This window comes from Ovis aries, chromosome 9, assembly GCF_016772045.2.
Source record: "Ovis aries strain OAR_USU_Benz2616 breed Rambouillet chromosome 9, ARS-UI_Ramb_v3.0, whole genome shotgun sequence".
Taxonomy (NCBI): Eukaryota; Metazoa; Chordata; class Mammalia; order Artiodactyla; family Bovidae; genus Ovis; species Ovis aries.
This window is the reverse complement of record NC_056062.1, coordinates 78,929,988-78,956,289: the sequence shown is the minus strand read 5'-3', so window position 1 is coordinate 78,956,289 and position 26,302 is coordinate 78,929,988. Positions and strand designations below refer to the sequence as shown.

Genomic DNA, 26,302 nt, shown 5'->3' with positions numbered 1-26,302 from the left:
AACTTCAAGATGGCCATAATAGGAGCCAGACTGTTGATGAGAGTAACAATTAGAAGCAGCTTCTAAATTTCCCAACATAGTCATCTTGGGTTCAATTCTGAGATCTTGTTCTAAAAGTTCGAACTGTGTGGTGTTTATCTAGCAGCCTCCCTAAAGCACTCACATTGGTTGGTGCCAGACATGTGTATTTGGCTTGCTATTGCCCAGTTCAAGGACGGCTCTATAACCAGCCCTGGAATTTAAATCAAGCAGTCTGGAAGGGTGTTGGAAAGTTTCATTTTAATAACTGGTTGTATTCACATCCATAATATCACTATTAAATTGGCAAGTAGGAGGCAGCCTTCGGTGTGGGCGAGCCTGTATAGTCACCACCCCTGGATGATCTGTGTGCTTTGAAACAGGGAGTGTAAAGAGGGTTCTTGGCTTCAGGAATTTGGCTCAATGGTTCTATCCATCTGAGCCATGTCCACCATTGCACCTGCTTCTTCTGGAGCCAGACGTACATATCACCATCACTCATTCAATAGTCCTGAAATGACATCAGTCTATGAAATCTGTCTTTTTCCTTTCTTTCTCTGCCACAAAACAGAATCTCCAGGAGCTTGTGGGGATGGGTTGAGGGATTGAAAACTACATTCTCAAGTCACTGCTTGAGACAGTTTTTTATTATTTCAAGTGACTCTGGTGACGAAAGTAGTATTGTCCCAGGACAAGCAAACATTTAAACTGAAAACAATCAGATGGTAAGGATCTCTGCTTTAATCCACTACATGAGAGGTGACTGCTACTCGTTTATGAAGCAATTATCCACTTGGAGTATGGGACTGGAGCGCTTCCTCCAGGGCAGTTAGTGGTGCTCACAAAAGAACCACTGCCTTCGAGAGAGAAAAACTCGGGCACCAGTGATGAATTCATTGCTTCTGTTTGTATCTTACACAGGAAACAAGATCCTAATGTAAATATCAACACACGGCTAACACTCCCATTGTACCCAATTTGTTTTTCAAAGTCTTGAATGCTCAAGGAGTAGGAAAGAAGCTGCACAGCAAGGGCAGAGCAGTCTAGACTGAGGGTTGGAAAACAATAGTGCATGAACTAGCCACCTGCTTTTGTCGATAAAGTTTTACTGACACCAGCCATGCTCATTTGTTTATGTCTTGTCTATGGCTGTTTCTGTGCTACAATGAGAGAGCTCAGTGGTTGTAACGGACACCGTATAGCCAACAAAACTCCCAAATATTTACTTTCTGTGTTGCTACAGGAGGAGTTCACAGACCCCTGGTCTAGACAGTCAGTTGAGCCAAGTGTTGGCTAAAGGTCCCCAACTCGCAATGCCAAGAGAAGGACTGGACTGGCTCTGGTTATTGTCACGCAGTGCGTAATTAAAAAAATCTTTACAAGCTGGTACAAGTAAAACTCCTATTCACCTAACTTTGGAGAAGCAATATGGAAAGTAAAATTAAGTCTGACTATATTTTATACGTTACCTAACTATATTTTATATGTTACCTAAACTTCTAAAGCATTTCTGGGTTGCCCAACTGTGCATAAGTCAATGTCATTTCTTACAACTTTTAAAAGATACAAATGTTGGCGACCACTAAGTATTGGCATTAATGCTTGTCTCTGTGCAAAATTCTACAATGTGCAAACCACGTGCTGTAGCTATAAATACAGTCCCACTTCAAGTCAAACTCTTCTGTCTAATTATTTTCCAAATCTTTGAAACCAGTCGTAAGAGTCACCAGAAAGCTGTAGTTTAAGACACCAGACACATTTCTTAGCTGAGCCTTCCAATGCTGACATGCTGGACCAATTCAATGAAGCATGCCATAAATTATATGACTATGTTATTTGAATTAATGGGACACTTTCTACAACGGCAGGAATTGTCACCAGGAGTTCAGAAGCCAGACATGGGCTCTAGGTTATTATTCATACTTCAGTGATAGATTTGAATCTCACCTTTGTGGCCAGGTTTGGTTGGTCTGGTCAGGAGTGTAGGTTGTGACAAAGAACAAAGATTAAAGACCTAAAGCAGCTGAGACTACAGTTTCAATAGCCCTGAGTTAAACAACCAAACAAATGCAAGACAACTGGCTGGACCAGTATTGGCCTGGCATGTGATCTGAAGGTTTTGAAGTATCATTAAGGATGGGGCTTATTATTTGATGTTGCTGACAATGAAGGCTAGCTCTTTTTGCCTCATTTCAATATTCGGAGATCATAAATAATCACAGATACAATTACGGACTCTACCTGCAAATGTGTCTTAGTAGACCTGTGTCTACGGCAGCAGAAGAGCCATTCAGGGTATAGGAGAACCTGGACGAGACTCAGGCTGGACCACCTGGCTGTGTGCTATGTCTGCGGATTGAAAATGGCTGAAATTCAGTTCTCTAATGATAACAGTTCTTTTACCTAGAAGGATTTTATTCTAAAACTTGAAGTAATGACTTGAGGAAAAGATGGAGTGTTCGTGAAAATATCACAAAAAATTTAAATCTGATTTTTGAGACAACGTTGAAAGTTAAAAACATTAAAAACCCACTTGATGAATTATAAGATCTAAACAAATAAAGGCATAGGATATGAAGTTTCTCTTCAGTTTCAAGTATAATAGGATCATACGCTGAAGAAAACATCACTGCTCTACACTCTTACTTAAAAAAAATTGATACTGATTCATTTTTTGGTACTAATTCTTAAGTTTTTCCTTTCTTAAGCTTAAAAAGTTCACCAGCCAAGGTCTTCCGGTTTTGGTATACCCCATCATCAAATGGGGTATAAACTGGATCTTGAATCTGTCATACAGAGTGAAGTAAGTCAGGAAAAGGAAAAGAAGTATAGTGCATTAACGCATATATGTGGAATCTAGAAAATGGTACAGACGAAACTATTTCCAGGATAGGAAAGATGCAGATGTAAAGAACAGACATGTGGACCTGGGGCAGGATGGAGGGGAAGAGAAAAGTGGGCTGAACTGGGAGGTTAGGACCAACATAGACATAAAATAGACAGCTGGTGCAAACATGCTGTAAAGCACAGGAAGCTCAGCTTGGTGCTCCGCGATGACCCAGAGGGGTGGGATGGCAGGGTAGGAGTGAGACTCAGGAGGGAGGGGATATATGTATACATATAGTTGGTAAAGAATCCGCCTGCAATGCAGGAGACCCCGGTTCGATTCCCGGGTTGGGAAGATTCCCTGGAGAAGGGAATGGCTACCCACTCCAGTATTCTGGCCTGGAGAATTTCATGGACTGTATAGTCCATGGAGTCACAGAGAGTTGGACACGGCTGAGGGACTTCCACTTTTATAGCTGATTCACTTCATTGTACGGCAGAAGCTAACACATCACTGTATAGCAGTTATACTCCAATAAAAAAAAGGAAACATGAAAATGAAAGAGTGACCTAAGTGTAGTCAAAACACAGATGCTTAATTATGAAAAAAAAAAAAAAAAAGAACTTTACTGTTCAAAGGATAAATACGATAGGGCTAGTTTTCAGAAAAGATGATTCACCACTCTCATCTGGGAACAGAAAGGTGAAATCTTTATGGGAAGGTTCCTAAAAGATGTCTAAACAAAAATGAATGCTTTCAAATCTTTGGTTTAGGGAGGAGGTTGTGGGACTAAAGCGTCTCTTTAAAGTAAAGCAACTGACCTTGCAAGCTGTATGGGAAAAGCAACCTACGCGTTCTGCAGCCAAATCGTGAAGGCACATTTCTGTGTGACATTCCTGCCTGGGCAGCCAGGCTCTAATTAAGATCTAGTCAGTTAGATGATCACCAGGGAGAGAGGTCCAGGGTGTGGGGAACACTTCAAATTACATTCCATGAAAACCTTAGACTGTCAAAGCTTAGGAAGGCCCTGATCATCCATAGACATGGAGTTGGGGTCAGGGACTGAAACGAAGGTGAGCACATGTCAGCATAAACTAACTGCTGACATAAATTAAACATGTGCAATTTTTTAAAAGGTGGTATTGAATAACAGGCCCGCAGCCATCCCTCTCGGCATCTCAGACCCCTTTCTTCTCTTTACTCGGGCTCTTTATGGAGTCACTTCCATCAGGCAGAGTTCCATAGGATAAGCTGCTTGAATCTGGTTGTATTTTATCCAATATTTGTTTCCCTGTGGAGATAATAATCACAAAGAATCTTTTGAGCTCTTGTAGAATAATAAGTCTTAATAATTTCTCCTCTATCTAGGCCACATTTTATTCCTTTTTTAAAAAGGACAATGTAGTCGCCGTATAAATAGAAGAGAGAAACGTCAGGGAAGAAAGGCCCACAGAGCTCCGTGCCCCTGATGTAAGATCGTGGCTGTCCGCATGAGCAAACTGTCTTCCCACCCAGGGAGCACGTGCTGTCCCCGTGACCGTGCTGGGGACAGAAATCAGGCTGGATCAGTCAGGAGACTAACATGAAGCGTGTACGCATCTCCAAACCTCTCTCCCCATTCTGTCTCCTGGTCCATGTTTAGTCTAACGCATCTAACAACAGAGGAAAACAGACTTTCAGAATGGCTTCTAAAGCTCTTACTGATTCTACATATAGAACTGTGTGAAATGAAAGAGTTAAAAGGAAGTAAACTTCACTTCCTACCAAAGAACCCCTGACCTTAGAAGGCCTCTCTAAGGCACATCCTTGCCACGCATGCCGATTCTTGCGCTGAGTGTTCTTAGCTGATAAGATGGTTCAAATGGGAAAGAGAACACAGAACTCATGGACCATATTTTCTCAGTCATAGGCACAAGGTTTTAATGGTTTTTTGCTTCAAAGACTTGGTCCTAACTGCATGGTGGAGGAAGCTGTGAGAACATAACTACTCCTCGTCTAGAAGCCTATAGGTCACCCCAAACCCCTAGCAAAGCCAGAGATTGTTGGGGGTGGTGAGCAAGGAAGGAAGTGAGGACACAGAAACCTGTTTCCTTTGTTCTGGATATCACTTCTGTTGGGTCTACATGAATCTGAAAGTGTTAGTCGCTCAGTTTTATCTAACTCTTTGTGACCCTATGGACTGTAGCCCACCAGGCTTCTCTGTCCATGCGAGTCTCCAGGCAAGAATACTGGAGTGGATTGCTATGCCCTCCTCCAGGGGACCTCCCGACCCAGGGATTGAACCCAGGTTTCCTGCATTGCAGCTGGATTCTTTACCATCTGAGATACCAGGGAAGCCCAAGAATACTGGAGTAGGCAGCCTATCCCTCTTCCTCCAGGCGATCTTCCTGACCCAGGAATCAAACTGGGGTCTCCTGCATTGAAGGTGGATTCTTTACCACATGAGCTACCAGGGAACACTCCCCCTTCACACAGAGTAGGTAGCCTTCCTCATCTCCAGGGGATCTTCCCAACCCAGAGATCGAGCCTGGGTCTCCTGCATTGCAGGCAGATTCGTTACCACCCGAGACACCAGGGAAGCCCCAAGTCTGCGTCACGGGAGTGGTATTCTCAGTGGGAGTAGAGAGCTGGGATGACGATGCACGTTAAACCCCTCTGGATGAATGAGGGGAGGAACAGGGGAAGAAGCTCTTCATGTTCAGGTGACCAAGAAGAACGTCACTCTTGGGCCCAGTGCAAGGGCCAATTCACGCTTCCCAAGGAATGATGTTCCTAAGCTTCTGCTCTTAGGTGTAGAATCCCCCTCAAAGGTTCTCCAAGCAACAAGGGTCTATGCCTGCCATTCCCACTCCTTTCCCTACCCTTTTCCAATTTGAAAGTGAAAGTGAAAGTGAAGTCGCTCAGTCGTGTCCGACTCTTTGCGACCCCGTGGACTGTAGCCTACCAGGCTTCTCTGTCCGTGGGATTCTCTAGGCAAGAATACTGGAGTGGGTGACCATTTCCTTCTCCAGGAAATCTAAAACAGAAATTCTCACTACCACCCAAATCAAGAAAACAGGGTCAGTTCTTTTCTATCCCCAGTGTTTTGTGCAAAACTGATAATCAAATGATTATTAACATTTACAGTTAAACTATCACCTCTGCTTTCATCATTAAATGTACATTTTCTGAGGGTAAGAATTATATTTTATATTAATTTAACTCCAGAAATCATACCAAAAAATATCTATTATAAATTAAGGAATATACATCTTACCAGGAACATTTCCAAAATCAATGTAAGACTGTGGCAGGTGTTCCTTTTCTCTATTTCTTGTGACCAAAACCACACCAAGGAATGACAGAAAACACCTGTAAGAATAATGTTAATAAAGAACACAAGGTCACTGTATTAAATAACTGAACGCATGGGATTAAGTAACTGAACTCCACCTTCTACATGATGACATACATTCCACTGGTTTTGTTCTTTCTGTTTCTCATGGTAAGCTGCCTAGAAATTGTCTTAATTGCTGCAGCCAATAATATTTGTCCCCAGAACCAAGACCTGGGCTGCTTCCAGTAAGTCTCTGCCCCAGGTTTTTACCATCTGGAGGTTAATTCAGGCTCTAAACCCTTTGGGTAGACACTAAGTCTCATTTTCTATCCATGCATGCTCAGACCCATTACTGGCATGCAACACAAGCAAAAAAATAATTTATTCTTTAATTTTCTAAGAAATTTCGTTGTCCTTGGCCATAAGCATAATCATAGCTTCCAGACCCCAGAAGTTTAGCTTCGCCCAAAAATCTCACAAAAATGAATTTTCAAGATAGATAGCTTTCTATGTTGAAAATAGTCTGGGCTCAAGTTTGCATAACAATGGTCATGCAGAATACCACATCAAGAAGCAACTAAGCATTCAGAGAGTTCCAGGTGGGAGCCAACGGAAAAATCAATACATCGGTGACATTCTGTCAAGGTTCTACTCTCCGTCTGCCGGAACACCAGAAGTAATTGTCCAGCAAATTCCGAGGCAGAGTTAAAGCTGGGCACCTAGACCCAGGAGAGGGATGGCACCAATCTGATGTTAGTAGGTCTCAAGGCAGAGATCTGCCCCAGTCTTGGCCTTGCATCCTAGGTGATTCTAGAGGCATCTGTGGTTCCCAACTGAGATCTAACCTAAGGGTTCCTAAGGCTGGGATAGGTCTGATTGAGCATAAAAAGGTGGAGTAGCTAGAAGGGCCTTTGATTTACCTTGATTTTGGCTGGAACTGAAAATCTCCAGTGTTTCAGATCCCTCACACAGATATTTAAATCACAAAGACACTGAGCTCTGGGTAGGGTGTTAAGTTGAAAAATATGCTTCTTTTAAGAGCTCGGGAAACTGATGTTTCTTATATTATTTTCCAATTTTCCATGCCTCAGGTCCAATGCCAAAAGTCTCACATAAAAGTAATAGTATTTCACATACCTTACCTCTGAGACATTTACTCACCCAAAAAGATATATAAATATAGTGAGAAAAGCTGCACCAAGAAACTCCTGATAAAATATGATACCTACAATAGTAAAGATAAAATTAATTTTAGGGTAAGAATATTTACAATAGCTACATATTGATTTTCAAATTACTGCATTACTTTTTTCGAAGTAAATAGTTACCCTTAAAATGCACATCCAGTCGCTGGTTAGTTGCTAAGTCATGTCCTACTCTTTGCGACCCCATGGGCTGTAGCCCGCCAGGCTTCTCTGTCCATAGAATTCTCCCAGGCAAGAATACTGGAGTGGGTTGCCATTTCCTTCTCCAGGGGACTTTACTCATCCAGGGATCAAACCCACATCTCCTGCCTTGGCAGGTGGGTTCTTTACCACTGAGCTACCAGAGAAGCCCTAAAAAGGCACATTCAGTAGCTTAGTTTAAAAAATATTTGCATGCGATACTAATGCTTTCAATGATTCCAAAGAACACAGATTTGTAGACTTTACATAATGTATGTATCATTATAATAAAATCAGCACAAGTAACATAGCTTTGGCCAACAGAAACTTTTTTGTCCAGTGCAAGATTTGTACCACTGGAACGTGCAAGCAGAGCGACATTTCCCACCCCCAGTTGTTTAAGCCAGGGGTCAGCAAGCCTGGCCTGAGCGTCTGGGTGGACGCTGGGCCTTTCACATAGCACTGGCACTTCAGGCCAGCTGCTCCCCACGCTGTCGGCCTGGGCCTAACCCTGCAGTCTGCGGGTCTGGTCACAGGCTGATGTGTGCACTGGAGCATGCTAACGTGCTGTCCGAGCTCCATTTCTCACTGCCAACCCCTCTCCCATCTCCCTCTGCTGGTCTTTCCTTTCGGGTGAAGGGCAATGTGCATCTGTCCTTTATTCCAGAGAGCCCTCCTTCTTTCCTTCTTAGTATCAATGATTCCCTTTTGGGAATCAAAGCCTTCACAGACTTTTTTTTTTTTTTTTTTTACTAAATAAGTTACCTTTTATGTTTGTTTTAAATTTTATGTATTTATGGTTGCGTGTGGGCTTTCTCAGGTTGTGGTGCACGGGCTTCTCACTGCGGTGGCTGCTCTTGTCGGTGAGCACAGGCGGTAGAGCATGTGGGCTCAGCAGTCGTAGCACGTGGGCCTCGTTGCCCTGTGGAATCTTCCCAGACTAGGGATTGAACCTGTGTCCTCTGCATTGCCAGGTGGATTCTTAATCACAAGACCACCAGGGAAGTCCTAAATAAGTTACCTTGTAATTATCTATTACCTGGAATCACATCTGTGTGTGTGCGTGTGTGGTGTTAGCCTTGCTATCCTGTTGACAAGTATTTACTGAGAGTTGTGAGTGCCGGCTGCTGCTTAGGTGTTGCCGGTGCCAGAGACCAGTCTGAGGTCTGTTGCCTCACTTTCTGCGGGAACAAGCCATGTCCCATTCTGGTGAATATTTGTTGAGTGAATAATGTTGCTGAAGCATTTTCCGCTGTGATTACACACGTCCTTGGAGTCATTTGAATGTTTTCTTGTTATTCTAAGCTGGTGCCCCATAATATTCATTTCTCGAAGGACATTTTAAATTGCTTCAAACGCTTTTGCTTTTGTGATGTTAATAAACTTCTTTGCACACGTTTCTTCCTGGTATTTTAGGATTTTTTTTTTGTTGTTGTCATCGCTTAAAGAGGAATTTCTGTCTTCAAGAGTAAAAAGTTTCGTAAAATACACATAATACCCACAATAATAGTGGCTTCCCAGGTCATGCAGCGGTAAAGAATCCACCTGCCAATGCAGGAGGTACAAAAGACGCAGGTTCGATCCCTGGGTCAGGAAGATCCCTTGGAGAAGGAAATGGCTACCCACTCCAGTATTCTTCCCTGGAAAATTCCATGGACAGAGAAGCCTGGGAGGGTAGAGTCCATGGAGTCACAAAGAGTTGGACATGACTGAGCATGCAAGCGTGCATGCATATATAGCATAAAATTTACCATCCTAAACATTTTAGAGCATACAGTTCAGTTGTGTTAAGTATACAGTCATCACTCAGTATACAGAGAACTTGGTTGTAGGACTCCTCAGTGGATACTAAAATCTGTATCATTAGTGGATACTAATGCCCAAGTCCCTTATATAAAGTGGCATAATATTTACATGTAACTTATATACATTCTCCAATACCACAGTTCAAAAGCATCCATTCTTCAGCACTCAGCTTTCTTCACAGTCCAACTCACATTCATACATGACCACTGGAAAAACCATAGCCTTGACTAGATGGAACTTTGTTGGCAAAAGAATGGCTCTGCTTTTGAATATGCTATCTAGGTTGGTCATAAATTTCCTTCCAAGGAGTAAGCGTCTTTTAATTTCATGTAATCACCATCTGCAGTGATTTTGGAGCTCAGAAAAATAAAGTCACCCACTGTTTCCCCATCTATTTGCCATGAAGTGATGGGACCAGATGCCATGATCTTTGTTTTCTGAATGTTGAGCTTTAAGTCAACTTTTTCACTCTCCTTTTTTACTTTCATCAAGAGGCTCTTTAGTTCTTCACTTTCTGCCATAAGGGTGGTGTCATCTGCATATCTGAGGTTATTGATATTTCTCCCAGCAATCTTGATTCCAGCGTGTGCTTCTTCCAGCCCAGCATTTCTCATGATGTACTCTGTATATAAGTTAAATAAGCAGGGTGACAATATACAGCCTTGATGTACTCCTTTTCCTATTTGGAACCAGTCTGTTGTTCCATGTCCAGTTCTAACTGTTGCTTCCTGACCTGCATACAGATTTCTCAGGAGGCAGGTCAGATGGTCTGGTATTCCCATCTCTTTCAGAATTTTCCACAGTTTATTGTGATCCACACAGTCAAAGGCTTTGGCATAGTCAAGAAAGCAGAAATAGATGTTTTTCTGGAACTCTCTTGCTTTTTCCATGATCCAGCAGATGCTGGCAACTTGATCTCTGGTTCCTCTGCCTTTTCTAAAACCACCTTGAACACCTGGAATTTCACGGTTCATGTATTGCTGAAGCCTGGCTTGGAGAAATTTTGAGCATTACTTTACTAGCATGTGAGATGAGTGCAATTGTGCGGTAGTTTGAGCATTCTTTGGCATTGCCTTTCTTTGGGATTGGAATGAAAAGTGACCTTTTCCAGTCCTGCGGCCACTGCTGAGTTTTCCAAATTTGCTGGCATATTGAGTGCAGCACGTTGACAGCATCATCTTTCAGGATTTGAAATAGCTCAACTAGAATTCCATCACCTCCACTAGCTTTGTTTGTAGTGAAGCTTTCTAAGGCCTACTTGACTTCACATTCCAGGATGTCTGGCTTTAGGTGAGTGAGCACACCATCGTGATTATCTGGGTGATGAAGATCTTTTTTGTACAGTTCTGTGTATTTGTGCCACCTCTTCTTAATATCTTCTGCTTCTGTTAGGTCCCTACCAATTCTGTCCTTTATTGAGCCCATCTTTGCATGAAATGTTCCCTTGGTATTTCTAATTATCTTGAAGAGATCTCTAGTCTTTCCCATTCTATTGTTTCCTCTATTTCTTTGTATTGATCACTGAGGAAGGCTTTCTTATCTCTCCTTGCTATTCTTTGGAACTCTGCATTCAAATGGGTATATCTTTCCTTTTCTCCTTTGCTTTTTGCTTCCCTTCTTTTCACAGCTATTTGTAAGGCCTCCTCAACAGCCATTTTGCTGTTTTGCATTTCTTTTTCTTGGGAATGGTCTTGACTCCTATCTCCTGTACAATGTCATGAACCTCCATCCATAGTTCATCAGGCACTCTGTCTGTCAGATCTAGTCCCTTAAATCTATTTCTCACTTCCACTGTGAAGAATTGATGCTTTTCAACTGTGGTGTTGGAGAAGATTCTTGAGAGTCCCTTGGACTGCAAGGAGATCCAACCAGTCCATCCTAAAGGAGATCAGTCCTGGGTGTTCATTGGTAGGACTGATTTTGAAGCTGAATCTCCAATACTTTGGCCACCTGATGAGAAGAGCTGACTCATTTGAAAAGACCCTGATGCTGGGAAAGATTGAGGGCAGGAGGAGAAGGGGATAACAGAGGATGAGATGGTTGGATGGCATCACCAACTCAATGAACATGGGTTTGGGTGAACTCCGGGAGCTGGTGATGGACAGGGAGGCCTGGTGTGCTGCAATTCATGGGGTCACAAAGAGTCGGACATGACTGAGTGAATGAACTGAACTATACAGATTCTCCACAAATATTTTAAATCATCTCTAGATCACTTATAATACCTGATACAATATAAATGCTATGCAAATAGTTGCTATCACTTGGCAAATTAAATTTTTGCTTTCTGGAATATTCTGGAATTTGGGGGGGAGGGGATATAGTCTATCTACTATTGGTGGTATCCACAGATGCAGAAATGTGGATATAGAGGGCCAACTGTATTCACACTGGAGTGCAGCCAATTTTCAGAACTTTTTAATCTTATAAAACAAACTCTATACTCATTAAACAGATCCCCCTCCCCCAGCCCTTGGCAATCACCACTCCACTTTCCATTTCCGTAAGTTTGACTGCTCTGGACACCTCATATAAGTAGAATCATACAGCATTTGGCATTTCATGACTGGCTTGTTTCAGTTAGATAATGTCCTTTTTAAGGTTCACCTGCGTTGTGGCATGTATCAAAGTCCCTTCCTTTCTGATGGCCAAATAATATTCCTCTGTATGTATATACCACATTTTCTTTATCCATGCATTTGTCAATTTAGGTTGCTTCTGCCATCTGGCTACTGTGAATAATGCTGTTATGAACCTAGGTGTACAAATATCTGTTTGAGTCCCTGCTTTCGATTCTTTTGGACATACACCCAGCGGTAGACTTGTTGGATCACATGGTAATTCCATATTTAATTTTTTGAGGGACTGCCACCGAGTCTCCCATAGCGGCTGCACCATGCTACGTTCCCACTAACAGTGTACAAGGGTTCCGATTTCTTCATGTGCTTGCCAACACTTGCTATTTTATGTTTTTGGTTTGTTTTTGCTAGTAGCCATCCTAATGGATGTGTGGTGATTTGTGGTTTCCATTTGAACTTCCCTAATGATTAGGGATGTTGAGCATTTTTCCATGTACTTGTCGGCCAGTTGGACATCTCTGAAGAAATGTCTCAAGTCCTTTGCCCATTTTTTAATTGGGTTGTTTTTTGTTTTTGAGTTGCAGGATCAAAGAGGAGAGACATTTTTAAGGCTCTTGACAAAAACTATGAAACTCAGTTCTAGGAAGGTGGTACCCTGGTACCCGACTCCACAAGAGTGCCTGCAACACTTTAGCCGTGCCAGCATTGCTTATTGTAATAAAAAGAACGAAACAAAAGCTTTACTAATTTAGCAGACAAAAATACGGCATCTCATTTTAATTTTAAGCTATACTTTTTGACGGAGGCAAAGAGGAGAAGTAAGTCAAGAAGCTTCACCTCCATTTCGTACTTTAGTAACATCAGATGAACTGTTATTACTCCTGGAAAGTTCCAGCTTCCTTGACTCATCGATTGTGTGAGTGTGTGCTAAGTACTCATCGGTGTGCTATGTATTCAGATTCTGCCCTGTTGATCCTCTCACAAAACTTTCCTTTCAGGGGTACTATATGTTTTACACATCTTTAGCACAGTAATTTTAACTATTATGTTGTATGTCATGCTTCTAACTGTTTTTGGCCTTGCTTTTTTCCTTAATCAATAATTCCAGGGCACATAAATATACAGTCTTTTGTTACTTTCTTTTGTCAAAAATGCAAAAAAAAATTAGACGTCTTCAGATGTCTTATAACCTTTCTCTTTAAAAGTAAGGTTCAATTTTGGGAAATGAAAAGTTAATTACATTTAAAATTTTCCCATTGGCAGGAACACTGTTTGCCATGAAATAAAAAGGACATATCCATTAGGTAAAAATAATCCCTCATTACCTCCAAAATACATAAATTTTGCATGAGGAAATGAAGTCCCAATACAACCAGGTAGAAAATACAGCCAATAAGCTAAAGAGCTAGGGCATACTAGTGCCAAACTTAGGAGTGACATTCCTGAATCTACTGTATTTTTGTTTGGACCAAGTTTCGGACTTATGTTTTTGTAATAGTATTGTGTCTAACATATTTAGACATTTCTATGGACATTCTTGTCCATAGAAAGAAAAGAAGTGCAATAGTAGAAAAACAGAGGCCATAACTGCATAGGCAATAGCTCCTGCTCTCATCTGTCTGGCCTTCTGGGCAACACTGGATTTACTTTAGGACCCCACTCTGATTCAGGAGGTGAGGGCCAGGGAGAGAAGAGTCATGGAACTGGGGATGTCTGACCCAGAGACAGGACACAAGAGGACCTTTCTGCTGCTCTGATTATCAGAAGGACTGACAGAGAAAACTCCAGAAAGCAGGACTAAGAGGAGCATCTTGAATTCACAGGGAGGCTAATTTCAGCCCCAATACAAGGTGATATTTCTAATGATTAGAGCTCTCCAAATAATTCAAGTGATTCACACTGGGACTGAGCTGCCTCCGGGGGGCAGAGAGCTCTGGGGAACATTCACGCAAGTAGGATAACCTCTCCTAGAAGATGCTGTGAAAGAAAGTCAGACACTGGGTGGTGGCTAGGAGGATTTGGGCTATTTATCCCCTCTAACCAAAGATTCTTTGATCTCCTTATTACTCTGAGCAAGACTTCATTTACCCTTGTGGTAGGGGTAGAGTCACCTAAGTGTAGAAGGCCCAAACTCACCTGCGATAATGGCACTGATGGTAAAGAAAATGTGGTTAACAGGCACCACCATTGCTGTGTTGTAGAGTTTTGTGGCTTGATTCAGGAGCCTAGAGCAGAAGACACGTACTGAAGCTCTGTCTTTATGAGATGCTCAACAATAAGTTAACAATAACAATGAGAAATGCATGTTCTTTAGCTGCGACTACAAAGAGAAAGGAAGTGCAGTGAAAGGGCATTTCCAATCAGCAGTCATAGCTTACATGCATCTGATGTATGAGATCAGATGTCAGGTTTTACGGTCTGTTTAAACCAACAACAGTAACAATGAAAAGCAATTAATCATCTTTGGAGGCCACAGAAGTTTGAGTTGGAAGCGATTCAAGCTGCTGGACCGGTATCACACTGGGGCTGATTCATTAGGATAGACCCTAGAATCTGTTAAATATCATATCTGGGGAATGGTCTAGCTATCCCTTGACATGCCACGTGCCAAGAGAGAAGATGGAGAAGCAAAGGAATGTTTAAGGTTTCAAAAACAATGCTCAGCCCTCCAGCTGCAGAGCACATGTGGGAGCTTGGCTTCCCACTCTGGTTGCCAACAGGGTTCAGGCTCCCACAATGGCAAGCTGTGGCCTTGCCAGGGACTACACCTTTTCCAAAGCAGTGCACCAGATTGGTATCACCTGGACACTCAAAACAGCACTAATGCTTAGGTTGTATTCTAGAGCAATTGGGAGATAAAATTTGTGGGTAGAACCCAAGTGCTCCTTTGTGGGTGTGTGTGTGTGTATACATGCATGCAGGAGTACACACATATGCATGTATACAGGCATGTAAGTATATACATACATGTACAAACAAACCTCCTGGGCAATATAATTGTAATGGGCAGGCAGGGCTGAGAACCACGGTTGCACAGTCCTACTGCGGTCACAGAGTTCTAGTGTGAAGGTTGTGGGGACTGAAACAAAGGAGACAGGAATGTAGTTTACCTTCAATTGTATCTGGCTTTTAAATTCATGAAGCAAGAGTTTCAAGCTAAGGATGCTAATCACTCAATTCTGAAAGCTATTATAACAGTACTGATTAATTCAGAAGAAGGGAGATGAAGCAAAATAGCAAGACGCAAGTAATAGAAACACGCTTGATCTTATAAACAAATGAAAGAAACAGTTTGTTTATGACATACAAAACAGTGACAGGACATTGGAGTTCTCCAGTAACACACTCCTTGTAACAGGGTCCATAGTCAACCCATAACAATTAGACTTGACTTCCAGCACCTTAAGGCAGGAACCACTCTCTTTGAGGTTTGGGCTCTGATTTCCCGGCTGGTGCGCTTGCATAGCACTTCAGAGTAAACAAAAAACTTAGGGGGCAGACTCAGGATAATCGAGCAGCTGAAGGCAAAATCACAATGTGAAATGGACAGGAAGTAATTGGAGCCGATGGAGGTGAGGGAAGAGCAGAGCAGAAATTAGAAATTTTCCATGTTGCCACTGTGAGGCCCCAAGAGAAACATAAAACAATCATTCTGCAATCCCATGGGTGCAAAGAAAATTCTGGCTAAAGATGCAAAGTTTTGGAGAAAGGATTTCCCTCCCAGCTAAACGTCTGGTTTTGTCCATCTCTGGGCAATTAATGAGAATGAGCTAAGAGATGAAGGTGAAGGGTTCATGCATTTTCCATATTTAGAATGAAATCCTCGATGTGGACCTGCCCCTTTGATTTATTGCTAATGACAACCTGTGTACGATGGATATTAATTACAAGCAGAAGAGCATCAGGAAAGTATCAAAGTGCACTTAGCTGGATTAGGGCCACACTTTAGAACTCACAAAATGTGGAGGCAATGCTTCGCAAAAACTTATTGGATGTGAAGTATAAAGCCAGGCATATTGGCTGAGGATAAGCTTAGACCCCTCACCCTTAGAAATCAGTTGCAGCTAATTTTAATTATCATCTGAAGCCAATACGAATTACTGCTCAGAGAAGCACAGGAATGTTGAAAGATCAGTGAGTGTGCAGGAGCTAACTTACTTGACTTGGAAAACACAAGATGCAATCATGATGATACACATGATATAGAAGATGGGATAAGTTAGTTGCATTTTATCCGTCACAGAAAAAGTGATCATGCCTGAGACGGCTTTTACGGAAATAACAGTCACCGAGGCTGAAAAAGAAAACACAAAACACAAATAAAATTCATAATTGAGAGAGAACTGCAAATAAATATCTTAAATTTATATGGTCGAGTAGTAAATACTCCTGGTATGCTTTAAGAATGAAGACTGCTATGAGAGGTGTAGGGAGGAATGAGACGCAGGCCAAGCAGTAGCCTTGTTGCTCAAGCTCTGCTGGGCTTTCCATTTCCTTAAATCAACGTGCTTCTTATCTTTGGAGCAAGATGCTTATTTTCCAGCTCTCACTGTTGAAAGGATGCTGCGGAGGTTATAATTACTAGTAGAGAGAAAGGAGAAAAACAATGAAGGGAGGAGATAAGAAAAGGCAGACTGCCCATGTGACGTTAATGGGAAAATAACCACGAAACTATACTGAAAAGACTGCAAGCCAAATAGACGAGAAGACTGGAAGGTGAAAAGCAACTCACTCAGTGACTTTATTAAGAGCTGCACTGAAGTCTACACGTGAGCCCTTTTATTAAACCTTCTCTTAATTTTTTAATTGGAAGATAATTGCTTTACAATGTTGCATTGTATTCTACTGTACAACCATGCTTGTTGAGCCCTTTTGTTAGTAAAGGCTTGGAAGTTTCACTAAAAATATTCTTTGACAGACAAGACACACAGTACAGCACAGAGCTGAGTATTCATTTCTCAGAGTCAACCAGAAGTCTAAGATTTACATAAGCAATGTCCATTTATTTTCCACGTTGAAGAGAAACCTATCTCTATGAGACCATAGGTTCCAAATATCAATCAAGAAAAAGTGACTTGATGAGGTTCAATCAATATGATAGCAAGGAAGCATTTTCTGGAAACATAGTTTTTCTGCAGGAAGAAGAAAGTGTTCTCTTTTTGTCTTCAGTTCGGTCACTCAGTCGTGTCCGACTCTTTGCAACCCCATGAATCGCAGCACACCAGGCCTTCCTGTCCATCACCATCTCCTGGAGTTCACTCACACTCACGTCCATCGAGTTGGTGATGCCATCCAGCCATCTCATCCTCTGTCGTCCCCTTCTCCACCTGCCCTCAATCCCTCCCAGCATCAGAGTCTTTTCCAATGAGTCAACTCTTCACATGAGGTGGCCAAAGTACTGGAGTTTCAGCTTTGGCATCAGTCCTTCCAATGAAAACCCAGGACTGATCTCCTTTAGGATGGACTGGTTGGATGTCCTTGCAGTCCAAAGGACTCTCAAGAGTCTTCTCCAACACCACAGTTCAAAAGCATCAATTCTTCTATGCTCAGCTTTCTTCACAGTCCAACTCTCATATCCATACATGACCACTGGAAAAACCATAGCCTTGACTAGACAGACCTTTGTTGGCAAAGTAATGTCTCTGCTTTTTAATATGCTATCTAGGTTGGTTATAACTTTCCTTTCAAGGAGTAAGTGTCTTTTAATTTCATGGCTGCAATCACCATCTGCAGTGATTTTAGAGCTCCCCAAAATAAAGTCTGATACTGTTTCCACTGTTTCCCCATCTATTTCCCATGAAGTGATGGGACCGGATGCCATGATCTTCGTTTTCTGAATGTTGAGCTTTAAGCCAACTTTTTCACTCTCCTCTTTCACTTTCATCAAGAGGCTTTTTAGTTTCTCTTCACTTTCTGCCATAAGGGTGGTGTCATCTGCATATCTGAGGTTATTGATATTTCTCCCGGCTTTTGTCTTAGGTCCCTTGAAATTACTGTTGCATATAATTCTACAATTTAGCTGAAACCCACAGAAAGCTGAAAAATAATTTTTACCTGATATCAAATATCTATAAGTCAAAGGCAATGTGATGAAGAAATACTACCTTTGATTTACTTGGTCATAATATATCTGAGCTTTATTCCTTTTAGCTCTTGAAAAGTATATGTATGTGTGTGTGTGTGTGTGTGTGAGAGTGTGAGTGTCTGTGTATACAGTGTTTAAAATAACAGGTGGTGGCCAACTAGAAAAAGCCTAGTTGTCAAAAAACTAAAACTATACTTTGACTTGAAGGGTACCAGGGCATACTTCCAAATCAGGCATTTTCTCTCTGTTAAAAGTCATGATTAACAGAAGAGACCAGGTGATAAATTCTAAAAATAAACCCTCTGTCTAAACAAAGAGGCCCTTACAGCTGGGCCTGTCTTCACCTTAAACATTTTCGACCCAATCATTTTACATATTTTCTATAGATTATGAAAATAGTCATACTTTAGCTAATCCAGAAATTTACAATATCTATAGACATGTATGCCACTTGATGGTTTCAGTTTCTAAGGTTAGCTCTTGAGGGCCCTAGATTTCCTCTTAAACACTCGGCTTGAAGCTAGAGCATGCTGCGGTGAGGGGCTTGTGGTCCGAAGAGCCAGGTTTCCCAAACAGATCATTAACCGAGAAAGAGTTGAACACACTGTTCCTTCCTCTCAGAACCTCAGAATTGTAAAGGCCACCTAATTCAGTCACCATCTGATGTTAAATTATACTTAAATACAAAACAAAAACAATTCTTTAGCAAAACCAACTATCAGTTGCTAGAATTAATCATTATATTTTCAAAGCATGCACCATCGCCCCCTGATTAATCACTGTTTATTGTAACTCTCCAAGTTATTTCTAGGCTGGTGTTGAGTTCTAAATGAGAGAGGGTAGTGGCTGGGGAGCATGGTTAATGAGGATGGGTGGGAATACCGAATTGTAGTGCAGTATCATTCTAATGCTGTAGATATAAAAATAGAAAGTACTTACATATGCCCAGAAAAAAAAATGAAGAAACTACATCAAGATACTATCAGTGATTATCTCTAGGCACTAGGATTATGAATAAACTTTAAACTCATTTTTTCAAACTATAAAAGTATACATGCTCATTCAAAAAAAAAAGGAAAATACAGAGAAGTCTAGAAAGAAAAATAAAAGTCACCTGCCATCTCAACAGTCATCCTCAGATCATTTTTAACATTTGAGACTTGTAGTTATTTTTCTATTGCTAAGCACAAATATACCATAACATGTGAACCATACAATATATATTACTTAGGAACCTGTTTTCCATTGCCATTAAGTATTTTCTGTGCCAGTAAGTATTCTTCTAACACGTGATTTTTATTGGCTGGAGAGTATGCCTTTGTACAAATGTATACTATATTTTGGTAATTCCATGTTCTTGGATATTTAGATTGTATCCATTTTTTTTTGGTATTAAAAATGAAGCTGTGATGAATATCTTTGAATACAAATCGTTGTATATCATTCTCCCAGTATCTGTAGGAAAACACTTGAAGGGCAACAATTACTGTTCTTCTGAAATCTATTGGCAAACTATCTTCTACAGGGGAACAGACACACTTCCATCATGTCATGCTGCAGTGCTCAACTACATGGATTTTTATGTTTTACATGAAAACATTTTATATTTTCTTGGTATCTTTCTCTGTTTTCTTAATTCTCAACAATAGATATGTGTTACTTTCATCATTATAACAGTACCATTTTTTGCCCGACATTACACTGAGCCATGTTTGAAAGTCAGCCTTCTCAGTTTATGCCTAGTTTTCCACCAGAACTGATTCTTGGGCTTATTTACCTGTCCATTGTTTTCTATTTCATTAACATTTGCCTTTACCTTTATTAATCGATCTTCTCTGCTGGCCTCAGCTTTATTTCGGGGCTTTCTCCCTGACTTCTTACTAATTTATTTATTGAACTCCTGGCTGCGCTGGCTCTCCGTTGCTGTTCTCAGGCTTTCTCCAGTCGTGGCCAGCGGAGGCTGTTTTACAGCTGCGTCATATTGCAGTGGCTTCTCTTGTAGGGCCTGGGCTCTAGGCACACGGCTTCAGTAGTTGTGCACGTGAGCTCAGCAGTTGTGACTTGATGCCTCTAGCGTGGGCTTAATGGTTGTGGTTCATGGGTTTAGTTGCCCCATGACATGTGGGATCTTTCCCCACCAGGGATTGAACCAGCACCCCCTGCTTTGCAAGGAGAATGCCAAACCACTGGGTCACCAGGGAAGCCCTCCCCTGATTTCTTGAGTTGAGTGCTTAACTGACTTACATTTAAAGCCATGAATTTCCTTCTGAATACAGCATTAGTCATAAACTATAGGTTTAATATTGTTTTCACAATAATTTAAGAAATAAATGTTGTAATGAAATTGAGGTTTCTGCTTCAGCCCAGCTGCAGTTTAAGTGTAGTGTTTAACATTCCCAGGTGGTATGGCTTTACTGGTTTCTATTTTTGTTATTATTTTCGGCTTTTCTTTCACTGTGATCTGAAAATGTGGTCTGTACTATTTCAACTTCCTGGAATTTATCAAAAATTTCTTTGTGGCCAATTATAAGATCAGCTTTTGTAAATGTTACACAGGCCCTTGAAAGAAGGTGTATTCTCTGCTTTCTGGATTTAGAGTTCAACAACAGAACTGCCAGATCAAAATTAAGCATTCAGTTTCTCTAATTTTACATATTTTTCTGTCTACTTATTTCCATGAGCTAAGAGCAATATTCTACTTATATTTCTGTTAATGTACTTTCTGAAATAGCTGCTGCCCAGTCTACTGAAGGCCTCAGTCCCCTAGGGCCTCCCCTTCTAAGTTCCAGTTCTACCCTGATTGGGCTTCCCAGGCAGCTCAGAGGGTTAAGAATCCTCCTGCAATTTAGGAGACGTGGATTTGATCCCTGGGTCGGGAAGATCCCCAAGAGGAGGACATGGCAGCCTACTCCAGTGTTCTTGCCTGGAGAATCCCGTGGACAGAGGAGCCTGGCGGGCTGCAGTCCACAGGGTCGCAAACAGCCAGACGCAACTGAGTACACTTGAACCAAGAGGGGGTGCCTCCCGGATCCTCCACTGCACTTAGCGCTTCTGCCTTGATTTTAACTTACATGGTAATCTCACAACCTTCTGCTTTCTTTTACTTCCAATCTGAGTTACCTTGCTTTAGATGAAATTATATATGAAGTCAAAATATTTCACAACCAGCAAGGGCCAATCAGGATGCTCTTTCAATAACCCTTATGGAGCTGAACCAGAGCAAATGGGCTGAATCCAATTTTAGAATCTTTTTCAAAATCAATAGGGGAATTTTTCTGAAGTCCGATTTGGAAATCTTTCTTTTTCACTTGGTAAACTTAGCCCATTTATCTTTATGATCAAAGCTGATATGTATGGTCTTAATTCTGTTACTTCATTTTTTTCAAGAAAATTTAAAATTCCCTTCATTTTCAATATTTTCTGGGTAATGTACATCTTCTCAGCTTGCTTTTGTTCGCCCTGTCTGGTAATTTGGAAGAAAACAAAGTTTCTTTTCTGTTCTTTTGATCAACTGCATACTTGAATGTGTTCTAGAGTAAATTTGTTTCTATAAGTAACTGCCACAAATGCCAATCTTCCAATTCAAAGTCAGGGCAGACAACACAGGATAGATGGGTCATCTTACTGGCAAAGAAGAGGCAAGGGAGGATTACAAATAAAACCTTTAAAAAGGGAATTTCCCAAATGATTAGTGAGATTTCCTAGTGTTGAGATATATATATATGAGAGAGAGACAGAGAGAGACGGGGGAGTGGGGAAGGAAAATAGGTTTTAAAATATTGAGAGGGCTTATGTAGGCATCAGTTTTCAAATCTTATAAGGTATATCTGGAAAAAAGGGAATGGGTAGTGAGTGAGAGAAATGTTGTATTTAAGAAAATCACTGACGTGCCTGGTGGTCCAGTGGTTAAGAATCTGCCTTCCGATGCAAGGGACATGGGTTCGATTCCCTGGTTGGGGAATAAGATCCCACACACCGTGGGGCAGCTAAGCCCGTGTGCCTCAACCGCTGAGCTTGCAGGCATCAGCTAGACAACCCACGTGTTCTGAGCCTGCATACCACAATGAAAAATCCCGCATGCCTCAACTAGAGGCATGATGCAGCCAAAAATAAATAACAACAAAAAAAGAAAATCACACTGCTCACATTTGTGTTTCATATTAGCCATGTTTTAAAATTTTCTTAAAAAATGTAAACAGGATAGGCTTTGATAGTTCATTTCTGATATAAAGGTTTCAATTGGGTAGATTCAGTTGTTTCTTTAATTACTTACTGCAAAATAACTCCTCAAATTGTCAGAGAGCAGGGAGAATTATCAAGAAGTAAAATTCCTTTAATATATTAAAAAAATAAACACATATCCATTGTAGCAATGGACATACAAAGTATAATTGGCGTAACTGAGAGTTTCTTTCTATAGATCAGAACTGAAAAGTAGAAACAATGAGAAAAAACAGAATGCTCAGATATTTCTCCTCTAAACTCCTTTATGACTTAGCATGGCTAGATTAGAGAATTAGAAACTAAAACACATCCTTACCTAGGAGTGCCACCAGGGTTAGCAGAATCACGATGTGTTTCATTCCTTTTCTTTTATGGAAATACAGGAGAATGCAGAAAACTAATATTTCTAAAATCTAGAGAGGGAAATAGGAAGAGTAAAGTTTAAATTATTCTACACAAAGTCTTCAGAATGCCACACTTTTTGATTTTGCGATGAGTATCATATGAGGGTTGAGGGTGACCAGAGTTCCCAAGGACAATTCTAAATATATGAGAACAACATAAGGAGCCTCAGCCACCCAGACTCAAGAGTTCTACCACCACCTACACGGCAATGACACCCAGCTCTAGATCTCCAGTTCTCCCTGCAGCTCCAGTCTCATTTACCCAGGTGTCGACCAGACATTCCCACGGGCATGTTCAACAGCCATATCATATGAATATGGGCAACACTTAACTCTTTGTGAGGGGGAGGGGCTGTACCATGGGGCATGTAGGATCTTAGTTCCCTGACCAGGGATGGAACCCGTATGCCGTGCAGTAGAAGTGTGGAGTCTTAGCCACTGGACTGCCAGAGAAGTCCCAGCACTTAACTCTTTTTTCCCCCCTCTCCATCAGCAAGGTTGAATTGTTATGGCTCATTCCAGTGATAACAAAAATAAAGAATCAATGGTACAACATTTAGAAGACTTTTTTTTTTTTTTTGTGGTTCTGGAAACAAGGTGTTTTTTTTTAATATATTTAATTTATTTATTTGGCTGTGTGGGGTCTTAGCGGCAGCATGCTGGATCTTTCATTGCAGCAAGTGGGGTCTAGATCCCTGACCAGGGACTGAACTCCGTCCCCTGCACTAAGCGCAGAGTCTCAGCCACTGGACCACTAGGGAAGCCCCTGGAAACACAGTTTGACCCTTATTATAAAAATAATATACCACTATCTGTAATACTTTACTTATGCCCAAGGGGTAGCTGACGGTATGGAAACCAGGACTTTTTCTTCACTGGTTTGGCCAACACTTAATTCATGATTGCCTAGCTTCTCTGCCTGTTCCTCCTGAGCCTCCACCCTCTTAGGAGGTTCCCTGTTGCACAAGCTGAAAAGTCCTGTCTTTCCCTCCCTCCCCCGACCCTTTCTGACTATTGCAACAGCTTCTACTTTGTCTTTGACTTGACTCCTGTCTCTTAATCATCCAGCCATTGAACAACAAGAGGAGTCACTTAAAAATGCAATTTGGATAATGAACTATTTCATTCATAGAGACTCATTACTTGTCTGATATACATATTAGGTATTTACAGTACTATGACAAGTACCACTATGCCCTCTACCCAACCTGAGAACTAGAACCCATCAATCTCTGTGAAGTCTTCCCTTCACAGTTGCTCTCCCCTTCTTCTGTGACCTCCCCAGGAAGCACTACATTGAATTTTGTGTTTCCCATTCATTTTCTTTAATTATGTTTCTATGTATTCTCAAATGATACCATTTATTTTGGCACATTTGTTGTTTATACAAGTGGAGTCATATACTTGCCTTCACTCATTTGCTTTTTTTCACTGTGTATTATAAGATTCATCCAGGATGACACATATAGTAAAAATATAAATTAGACCTAGTCATTCCTTGCTTAAGACTCCTGGGTCCTCATCATCGTGCATGGCTGGCTCATGGATGGTCCACCTGCAGTAGCTACAACGGCTTCCCCACCGCCCTACTTTGGTTCTCTGTGGTTCTCACGCTGCTCCTGCCTTTGGGCCTTTGCACTGACGGTTTGCCCTGCCTGGAATGAGCTTTCCCTGAGCTTTTGTTTGCACAATGACTCCTAGTCACTCAGGCCCTTGGAGAGGTCTTCCTAGATCACTCTGTTCTAACAGAGGCACCTAGTCATCCTGTCACAACCTCAACTTCAGGTGGCAACTGTAGAGTGTCTTAACCATGACCTGTCCTCGTGTTTACGTTTCTTGTCTGTCCCCACCAGCACATCAGCTCTGTAAGAACAGGAACCTTTACTGCCTCCAGTGCATGGCACTCAGTTGGTCACTCAATAAGTATTTTTAGAATTAGTGAGTCAATTACATATCAAATTTATTATCAATAGTTTGCCAAAAAGCAGACCTTGGAAGAAAAGTTATGACCAACCTAGATAGTATATTCAAAAGCAGAGACATTACTTTGCCGACTAAGGTCCATCTAGTCAAGGCTATGGTTTTTCCAGTGGTCATGTATGGATGTGAGAGTTGGACTGTGAAGAAGGCTGAGCGCTAAAGAATTGATGCTTTTGAACTGTGGTGTTGGAGGAGACTCTTGAGAGTTCCTTGGACTGCAAGGAGATCCAACCAGTCCATTCTGAAGGAGATCAGCCCTGGGATTTCTTTGGAAGGAATGATACTAAAGCTGAAACTCTAGTACTTTGGCCACCTCATGTGAAGAGTTGACTCATTGGAAAAGACTCTGATGCTGGGAGAGATTGGGGGCAGGAGGAGAAGGGGATGACAGAGGATGAGATGGCTGGATGGCATCACTGACTCGATGGACGTGAATCTGAGTGAACTCTGGGAGTTGGTGATGGACAGGGAGGCCTGGCATGCTGCAATTCATGGGGTCGCATAGAGTTGGACATGACTGAGCAACTGAACTGAACTGAACTGAATGTCTAATAAACTGAGTATTCGGTAAGTATTAATTGACTGAATGTTTAAAATTTTCCTTCCTTTAAGAAAATGAGTGTACTTTTGAACCCTCAATTTTATTTTTTAGTTTTTTTTTCTTTTTTGAGGTCCTTAAGATAACCCAAAAGTTGTCTGAGAAGACCTTACAAACACCTGAGAAGAGAAGTGAAAGGCAAAGAAGAAATGGAAAGATATACCCTACTGAATGCAGAGTTCCAGAGAGTAGCAAGGAGAGAGAAGAAAGACTTCTTAAGTGAACAATGCAAAGAAATAGAGGAAAACAACAGAATGGGAAGGACTAGAAATCGCTTCAAGAAAATTAGAGATACCAAGGGAACAATGCAAGGATGGCACAATAAAAGACAGAAATGGCAAAGACTTAACAGAAACAGAAGAGATTAAGAGGGGGCAAGAATACACACAACTATACAAAAAAGATCTTAATGAACCAGATAGTCATGATGGTGTGGTCACTCACCTAGAGCATCCTGGAGCATGAAGTCAAGTGGGCCTTAGGAAGTATTACTAGGAACAAAGCTAGTGGAGGTGATGGAATTCCAGCTGAACTATTCCTTAAAGATGATGCTGTTAAAGTGCTGCACTCAATATGTCAGGAAATTTGGAAAACTCAGCAGTGGCCACAGGACTAGGAAAGGTCAGTTTTCATTCTAATTCCGAAGAAGGCCAATGCCAAAGAATGTTCAAGCTACCGTACAATTACACTCATGTCACATGCTAGAAAGGCAATGGTCAAAATCCTTCAAGCTAAGTTTCAGCAATAAGTGAATCAAGAACTTCCAGATGTACAAGCTGGATTTAGAAAAGGCAGAGGAACCAGAAATTAAATTGCCATCATCCATTAGGTCATAAAGAAAGCAAGGGAATTCTAGAAAAACATCTACCTTCACTGACTATGTGTGGATCACAGCAAACTGTGGAAAATTTTTAAAGAGATGGGACTACCAGACCACCTTACCTGTCTTCTTAGAGACCTGTATGTACATCAAGAAGTAACAGAACCAGACATGGAACAATGGACTGGTTCAAAATTGGGAAAGAAGTTCATCAAGGCTGTATATTGTCATCCTGCTTATTTAACTTATATGCAGAGTAC

General features: G+C 41.3%; 1 protein-coding gene across 4 annotated transcripts in view; it reads right to left on the bottom strand.

Moving 5' to 3' along the window:
* Nucleotides 1–262: 262 nt before the first annotated feature.
* NIPAL2 (NIPA like domain containing 2) overlaps nucleotides 263–26,302 on the bottom strand; it is an 87,703-nt gene continuing 61,663 nt past the window's right edge. For all 4 annotated transcript variants that reach the window (XM_015097909.3, XM_042254447.2, XM_042254448.2 and 1 more), the window contains exons 6-11: nucleotides 22,557–22,653; nucleotides 16,090–16,225; nucleotides 14,068–14,156; nucleotides 7,323–7,386; nucleotides 6,102–6,196; nucleotides 263–4,136 (exon numbers count right to left, since the gene is read on the bottom strand). In XM_015097909.3, coding sequence (XP_014953395.3) covers nucleotides 4,024–4,136; nucleotides 6,102–6,196; nucleotides 7,323–7,386; nucleotides 14,068–14,156; nucleotides 16,090–16,225; nucleotides 22,557–22,653 — 594 coding nt within the window. In that variant the 3' untranslated portion in view covers nucleotides 263–4,023. The remainder of the gene's footprint in view (nucleotides 4,137–6,101; nucleotides 6,197–7,322; nucleotides 7,387–14,067; nucleotides 14,157–16,089; nucleotides 16,226–22,556; nucleotides 22,654–26,302) is intronic.